This window comes from Ictalurus punctatus, chromosome 28 (assembly GCF_001660625.3).
Source record: "Ictalurus punctatus breed USDA103 chromosome 28, Coco_2.0, whole genome shotgun sequence".
Taxonomy (NCBI): Eukaryota; Metazoa; Chordata; class Actinopteri; order Siluriformes; family Ictaluridae; genus Ictalurus; species Ictalurus punctatus.
The window spans coordinates 11,856,517-11,865,713 of record NC_030443.2 but is presented as its reverse complement, the minus strand read 5'-3'; the positions used below and the strand labels follow the sequence as shown (position 1 = coordinate 11,865,713).

Sequence of the window (9,197 nt, the reverse complement as noted above, 5' to 3'; positions counted from 1 at the left end):
TGACACTTATCACTTCTTAGTAAACAAAACAAAGGTTTCCTTCTTAGATAATAACTATGCTGTGTTATCCCAAAAAGCAAACACAAGCACGCACGCACGCACGCACACACACACACACGCATGCACACACACACACACACACACACACACACACACGCAAACATAACCTCTGATCTTCCCAGAGGCGTGTGTTGCTTTGGCTTATCAGATATGGCGTACACATACAATACCCACAACCTACTGGTTCAGCCTCACGAGGCCAGCAGGGAAGGCACGTGATCTGGACATGTGCTTGTAGAATAGAGGGGTTAAAGGTCAAAGGCCACACTGTCTCATTTGTCAAATTTTCTTGTCTATTTTCCTCCCCATTCACAGGTCATGTAAGTCATATTCATTTTTGTGAAGACTGCAGTTTTTAAGTACTGTTGATTGGATGGGAGCTCGGAAAGTATGATCAGACCCATCTGCTTATGCCACTGATACATTGCAAGAAATGCAGCCCTTAGCTGAACAAATATAGACCAAATCTATCCATGTGATGTAAGCAAAATGGAAAATGTCACTTCAAACCGTCTTGTTGATGGCTTGTTAACTCAAGTTATCATGATAAATCTTGATAAACAAACTGTGTCAAGGAAACTGCTATGAACTACTAGCTAGCAGGGATCAAAATATTTGCCTCTTGTCCCAAAATGTTTGAAGTGTCTTGAGTCTCTTCTTGTTTCCTGGAGTCGTTGACCGGTGTGCTTCCTACAACATAGTCCTACTGTCAAGATTAATCTTAATTATCATACATAATCCTTTCACTTTTATCATTTGCTATATCCTACAGTGAAAATGTGATGTTTTTTTTCCAAATGAAACTGTAGTATCTGTGTTAAACCGGTAACTCTTACTGAACGGGGAAAAATACATTCATGAACGTCATACTAATGTTTTTTTAAAATGCAGTTTTAGGCCATAGTATATCTGTTGTGTCAACATTGTCTCAATGGAAAAACGGCTAAGAAATCTGACACACACATTTGGAATGAGATTCATTTATTTTTTATCATTGATTTATAAGTACTTTAAGGGGAAACGAAGCAGGGACAATATGTTAATCATTAAAACAAACTCAATTTAAGATACACTCAGATAAAAGGGTAATAAACGGTACCTTTCCTTGTCTTACGCTTATCTTTTGCATCTTTATTTTTAACCTGGGTGTATCGTTAAAAGAGATTTAAGGTAAATAATTGGACTGAAATTACTTTGGAAAGTAAAGCTATAAAAGGTGCTTAAAGGTACACCAAAGTGAATATTTGAGTGCACCACCTCAGTGACAAGGTCCAGTACAGTTTAGTACTTTTTTAAAAAAAATGAGAGTTTAGTTATACTTGTAGTTATACTTACATGAACAGTCTTATTCGGTTCATTTCATAACCCTGGAGTTAGGGTTAACCCTAACCCTAACCCTAACAGATGCATAAAAATCACTTCATTTCCTTATATTGTGATGTAATCAAACGAATAAACATTTTTTGTACACCATATTGCCTCACAGTCTCTATTCCCCTTCTGTCTGTTCATGTTCTTGCATTCAGACATGATGTTATAAGCATAAAAACAAAGGAACGGTACAGAACAAAAGATACGTTAACTGATACAGTATGAATGCTTGAATTGATCTTTTGTAATGAATGGGTTTCGCCGAAGGTGAGGATTAACAAAGCCTTTTGTTTAAGAAGATTAATTGATCTTGCACTAGCCAGACTAGATGAATTTGGTTAAAAAAATAGTAGAATAAAATAAAATGCTATGTGTTAACAATAGCATCTGGTTGTAAATATACTAGGTTAGGTTGATTCTAGCTGATGCTGTCAGGTTACTGCAAAGATGGTTAAAGAATCAACAAAATAAGGATGAAGATTATCCACCAGCATTCAGACTATAATATGTATTATCAGTAATCGTTAGGTTGCATTTAGGTTTTTATTAAAGGTTAGCACGTTTGCCTCACACCGCCAGGGTCACGGTTCGATTCCCTGTGCTGCGGGGGTTTCCTCCGGGTACTCCGGTTTCCTCTCCCAGTCCAAAGACATGCATGATAGGCTGATTGGTGTGTCTAAAGTGTCCGCAGCATATGAATGGGTGTGTGAATGTGTGTGTGATTGTGCCCTGAGATGGACTGGCACCGTGTCCAGGGTGTACCCCGCCTTGTGCCCGATGCTCCCTGGGATAGGCTCCAGGCTCTCCCACGACCCTGAAAAGGAGTAAGTGGTTGAAGATGGATGGATGGATAAAAGTAAATAAATAAAGGATCTTAACGATATTAATCATGAGCTGTCCAGAGTGCTGAAGATGATTACAAGTTTGACTACCACAATGAGACACTATAATGTGCAGATATTTTATACGATGATTCCATCTTTTGTTGTACTTTTTAAACTTTTAATAACAAAGTGACACAATTTAGATACAACAGAGTAATCCGTGAAGTGGTTGAGTGTAAAAACCAAAACTAAAATGACAACGTATAAAATAAATATAGCCAGGTCTAACCCCTCTCAAAACCACTTTAGAGCTTGTCTTCCTGAAAAATAAAGTGAATGTGTGCTAGAGCATGTAGCTCTGCTGTGCTTTAATCTGTCTAACAGAAGAATCAATGATCTGTTCAAACATATATATATATCAAACAGATTGTACTGTAAGGTCAATTATCTGTAGCAAACTGTGGCCTATGTCGGGTTAAACAGTGCTGAACTTTGAGCCTGACGCAAATTTAGTTTAAACTTTAACTTGAGAAGTCAAACTTCTGTTGCACAGCAAGGCCGCTGTGTAATACGCATGGGCTGCAGTCCAAGCAGCTGGGTTACGCTAGGCTGTGATGTCCAGCGGAGAGTTAACCACAGCGTAGCACACCGTAGCTGTTCTTTTCAGTTTCTTTTCACATGAGTGGCTTTATGGCGTTTATGTCAAAGCAATTCTAGCACACGCTCTAGTATATAAGGGACCTATTTGAGAGAAGAATTGTACTGTATGATCTATAATTGTCTTAGCGTGGTGTAATATGCGGCTACTGGATGCATCCACTCTAACCTACATTATTATTATTATTATTATTATTTTTACATTTAAATAGAACTGTTTTAAAAATTCCACTAATGATTTTCAACCAATGCCACAGGAATGCAGGAAATGATTCTTTCTCAGAAGATACCAGATGACTGAGAGTAGCATCATGTTTAATATGTTTAACCACCAGCCATGAGAGGCATTGGCTGACACAAACTATGGTTCAGGAATAATTATTATTACAATTTCCCCTTTGTTTTGTAAAAAAAAAAAAAAGAAAGAAAAAAAGAAATAGTTTGAGTTGTTTGATTATATCAAGGGATTATAGCCAGAAACATTGTTCCACTGTAAGAAATATAAATGGTAAATGGTCTGCACTTATATAGCGCTTTTATCCAAAGCACTTTACACTGTCTCATTCACCAATGAGCACAAATTCCAAAGCACACTCACACACCAGTGGTAGCAGAGCTGCCATGCAAGGTGCTAACTTGCCATTGGGAGCAACTTGGTGTTCAGTGTCTTGCCCAAGGACACTTCAGCATGTGGAGTCATGTAGGCCAGGAATTGAACCGCCAACCCTACGCTTAATGGACAACCCGATCTACTACCTGAGCCACAGCCGCCCAGTAGATAAATAAATATATAAATAAATAAATAATTCTCATTATAGCAGCACTAGTTTGATTAAAATTACAGTTAAATTCAAGCATGACTTGAATCTTGTTATTGAGCTTTAGATTAAACCCATTCCATTTGAACGACCATGCTAAATAAGTTTATAATTATATTGAGAACATTAAACTCACAAATTTTCATTAGATGGAAAACAAACACATAGACACTGCATTTGCAAAAATTCAAGATCATTCTATGAAGTTATGGTTCCCGTCTGCACTTATCATAACATACCATCATCTAGACTGTAATCATGTCCTTGTGGTACCTGTGACAGTTTATGGTTTGTGTAGAGCATCTATTGCTATACACATTAAAACCCACTGTGCAAACCCCCCACTGCTATGCACATTTGTAAGCTTTCCTCTACCCCATCTATCAGAGTGAAGGAACCACTATAGGACCACTGGTGACCAGATAGCAGCAGTGTGTGTCCACCATGTGGGTGCATAGCTAGAGGCTATAGCTTACCTTTTTCCACATGCACTGCATATTAATTGTCTTCTGGCATTTCATCAGGGCCAGTTCCTGACCACAGGACACTGTGATTGCAGTATAGACACCCAGAATTGATGCTGATACACTCCTACTTTAGTGTGACATGCCCAGAAGACATTGCCAGTGGCATTGCTTTGTTGAAAATCTTCCCCCACCCAAATAATATCTGGGCAGCAGTGGTCCTCTGAGAGTTTGTCAGAGAGTGCTGACAAATTGTGTATGGCAACAGATCTGCTGTGTACCTACAAAATGGCTGTAATTAGCTATGAGGACACCAAGTAATTTTGGTTTTGGGGTTGTCAGTTTCAGTATTAAAACATTCTGACATCCTGATCACCCATCCATCCATTTTCCATACAGCTTATCCTACACAGGGTCACGGGGGAGCCTGGAGCCTATCCTAGGGAACTTGGAGCACAAGGTGGGGGACACCCTGGACATCCTGTCCACCCTAGGGGACCTATCGCAGAGGCACAATCACACACACATTTACACACTACGGACAATTTGGAAATGCCTATCAGCTGATTGGACTGGGCGAGGAAACTGAAGTACCTGAAGGAAACCCCAAAGACACCACGAAGAACATGGGAGAATATGCAAGCTCCGCTCATGTAGGGCAGAGGCGGAATTTGAACCCCCAATTGCGGAGGTGCGGGAAATCGTGCTAACCAAGTCATTGTGCCCCCCCAACCTGATCATTTGGTGGCATATTGTAGTCTCCTCTTTGGAAAAACATGCATTTTTATACCCAATCAACAATTATGACGTTTCTCAGCTGACCTCAGAGCAGTTGAAGCGGATACTTTAGGTTTGCCCTTAGACTTAATTATGCAAGCGATATTATAGGCTGAAATCTGACATAGTTATGATATAAAAGTGAGAGATTAAGAGGGTAATTGGCGCTTTGTAAACTGCAAATTAATCATAATGCTGCAAGCTACAGTAACATGATTCCTTGTGGCACTGCTGTGAAGAACCATTTCTGGGTTCTTTAAAGCACCAGTAAATAGATGGTTCTCTAAAGAACTTGAGAATAAATGGTTCTTTGTGCAACTTAAAAGGGTTCTCCTAGAACATCAGGCCAAAAAAACCTTTTTTGGATCTAATTGGAAGCTTAATTTTTGAAGAGTGTAGAGTATCCACTGTATCTCTTAAAACCCCTCAGTTATTGCTTTAAGGAACCAAAGTAAGGTTCTTAAGAGTGATGCCAAGAGAAACTTTTCCAGTCCCACAAAAAACCTTATAGGGTTCACTTTAAACTGTTAATGGATGATATGTTGAAGAACCAATACACTGCTCTGAAGCCTATGCTGCTGTAAAGAACCATTAAAGGACCTATATTTTTAAGAGTGTAGATTGGTGTGTGAGTGAGTGTGTGAATGTGTGTGATGGACTGGTATCCCATTCAGGGTCTACAGTCACCCTGTGTTAAGTGTTCCCGGGACAGCATCCTGATCCATTGTGACCCTGACCAGGATAAACCGTTTACTGAAGATGAATGAACGAATGCATGAAAAAAAAAGAAGAAGAAGAAGAAGAAGAAAGAGTCAGAACTCTTTATGAAAAATAGAAATGTAGCCTATACCTGATAAAAACGCCAAATAAGTAAGTACAAGTAAGGTGTCTCTAAGTAGCTACTTGTGGCCAGTAGGTGTGTATGGATGTGTGGACTGGAATCTCCATCGCTCGTTAGACTTCCTGTTAATTCATAGGGTTTACTCAGCTCAAACCTAGTTGTTATGGCACAAAAACAAGGCGCAGAAAAGACGCACAAGCGCACAAACACATTCCAATGTACGAAGTCGACATGCTCTACATTCCACATTCCCGCTCCTCAGGTGCTTTTTCCACCGTTGTCTGGAGGGCGGGGTTTTGCGCACAGCCACGCCTCCTTCTCACTGCATGACAGCGCGAGGCAAAGCAAAACGCCTAGAGGAGCGCACAATCCTGTCATTGCAATTTGACGCTGAACCATGAACCGAGCTTAGCACTTTTTCAAAATCGATTGATTAGTCTAATAATTTAATAATAATAAAAAAAAAAATAGTTTAAGTTATTCGGATTTGCTGCTTTCTCCCGTCTTGTAAGCAACACCTAACCCGTACCTGAGAGACTGTCAGTCAGATCTCTTGCGCTGGATCACTCGTGCGACAAGATGTGTGTGGAAAGCGACGGATGCGAGCTGGAGGGCTGCAGCAGCGCGGCGGAGGTGCGCACGCTCTCGGGCAGCATGAGCGCCGCGCTCAAGGCGAATCCGGAGTGCAAATCCGCGTGCAAACCGGGCCAGAAATTCCGCGCCGCGCTGCTGCGGTGCCGCTCACCCACAACCGCCGCCGGGATCCTCAGCTTCGGCAACGTGCTCAATTACATGGACAGATACACGGTAGCCGGTAAGAAGCCGACGTCTTGACATCTTCTTTGTGTGGATGTGTAGCGCACGGGAATGCACCAGGCTCAGTTTTTTCCTTTCTTTCTCCACAATCTCTTAGAAACTGACTTTGACATGAATTTGACATCTTCATAGGAGAGGAAGTCACTTAAAAAAATGCACTCAATGTGTTAATAGTAGCCTCTAAAACGTGATACATTCTGGCTATTGATAAGTGTTAGGTCTCTAGTGATGTAATCAACGCGGTCTGGTATCAGTAACGACTTAAAAGACTTAAAGGACAGGATATTGACTTACGTTTGAACAATGTCTGATCAATAATCTGACTTTTTGTGAATCTATAATCAACCCAAAACAAACAAACACCTTGGGACCGAAACTCAGATAGGATGTGTCATGAGCAAATAATGTCTAATTATATCTTAGAGAGACAGAGAGAGAGAGAGAGAGAAATAGAAATAGTATCAGTGTGCTAGGTGATCAGGTATAATTATATCCTATAATTAAAGATCCGTTCCGTCATCATACAGGCATTCACATTTATTAGTAGGCTATAAAGATGTTTTACTAAAACTTGTCTGTTGGTTTAAATCTAGATCTCAGGTGTCATACAATGTACCAATGAATTGCTATGCGCAAAAAAATGCTCTAAAATAAATTACAACTAGTTGTTATTGCTGTCGCAATATCATAGGCTATATCATATCAGCCTAATATGATGCGATGAAAAGAAGGATTGTGATCTGTTACAGACATGTGTAGTGTTGGAAATGGAATCAGAATGGTGGTATTGATGAGAAATGATGGCTTAAAGTTGGTTCAAGCCAATTAAATATGGACGTAGAAAGCAATCAACGGCGTTGCCATAGAAACTGCCCCAAGAAGCTACTTTACGTCAACTGTGTAAACTAGAAGAAGAAGAAGAAGAAGAAGAAGAAAAGACTTATTCTGCTCATGAAACATGTGCATATTTAACAATGATTTGATGGGGATATTAGGTGGCGTGCCAGCTGGCTTTGGACATTTTTCATAAATAACTAATAGGATAATTTCCAAGGAAATGAAAGGAAAAAAAAAAAATTAGGCCACAATTATTGATTTAAACCTGAATTTGAGATATCTCCGACCATGTTTCATATACTTGTTTGGGAAGCATGTTATTTTCTGTGTCTTAATGAAGACTTTTCATTCGTTTCTCTTGAACTTAGTGGGAAAAAAGCATCATACCATCTCAAATTATAGCCTATTATTTTTCTTCTTCTTAGCCATCCAGAACACCAAGTACACTTATAATATGCATACACTGTGTGTGTGTGTGTGTGTGTGTGTGTGTGTGTGTGTGTGTGTGTGTGTGTGTATATATATATATATATATATATATATATATATATGTATATGTAATATACATATATATATATATATATATATATATATATATATATATATATATATATATATATGTATATGTAATATATTTTTAGTCAGAACAGGACCTGCAGTATTTCTCCTCAAGGAGAACATCTACTGTATAGGTTCTCTCTTGACTGGAACTCAAATCTAAGATGTTAGTTCTAGTCCACCCTAAACTAGTCTATCATAGAGGTTTCCTCCGTGTACTCCAGTTTCATCTCGCAGTCCAAAACATGCGTTACAGGCTGATTGATGTTTCCAAATGGGCTGTAGTGTGTGAATGTGTATGCGATTGTGCTCTTGGGTTGGCACTCCGTCCAGGGTATCCCCCACCTCGTGCCCCGAGTCCCCTGGGATAGGCTCCAGGCTCCCCACAACCCTGTGTAGGATAAGCAGTACAGAAAATGGATGGATGGACTAGCCTATCATTTGGTTTAAGTTGGGTTTCTGGATGTAAAAATTCATCCGGGAAACACATTGGAGAAGAAAACTGCTTTTCCTGTGCGCGCTGTCTCTGTTGTGGTGGCTCCTTGCTGTAGCAAAGTCAGTAACATGGACCACAGACTGATTAAGTCAAAGGAAGAAAGTGCAGACTCACTGCTGTAAAACTTCTGAAATCAGCAGCAGTGGTTATAGTTCACAGGGTGAATTTATGTCATTATGTGACAAAAATATATCTATTGCAAGGTATCAACTTATAATACACTCATTTGTGTTATACGCCATAGAGTTCACACTTACTTACGTACAGCCGGACATGAATGGACAGTAAATGGACATTATCCAACACTATTGAGGATTGTGTTGTGTCTACGTTAAGGAGAGGAAACATTTCTTCAATTTGTGCTTGTAGGAGTACAGAAGGCAAAAGCTGTGAATGTACTGTAGTGCCCAAAGGACTAAACACGCATCGTAAAATACCATAGAAATCCTATGCAATTAATAAACACAGCCCACATCATATCTACAACTGATTCAACGCCTGCAGTGGTCATGTGACTCCTGGGAACCAGAGTATATAAGAAGTAATGTTGAATACTGTAACTGTGAAAAGTTTTTTAATTAAAGCACATCTTTTGTTGTATCAGCCAGTCAGAAAACATTTATAGATAAGGATGGGGAATGTGAAGAAAAATCGTTATGTCGTCATTAGCGCAAACTT

The 9,197-nt window shown here is 39.6% G+C and overlaps 1 protein-coding gene across 1 annotated transcript in view; it reads left to right on the top strand.

Moving 5' to 3' along the window:
* Positions 1–6,172: 6,172 nt before the first annotated feature.
* spns2 (SPNS lysolipid transporter 2, sphingosine-1-phosphate) overlaps positions 6,173–9,197 on the top strand; it is a 77,905-nt gene continuing 74,880 nt past the window's right edge. Inside the window, exon 1 of the mRNA XM_017460119.3 lies at positions 6,173–6,626. Coding sequence (XP_017315608.1) covers positions 6,392–6,626 — 235 coding nt within the window. The 5' untranslated portion in view covers positions 6,173–6,391. The remainder of the gene's footprint in view (positions 6,627–9,197) is intronic.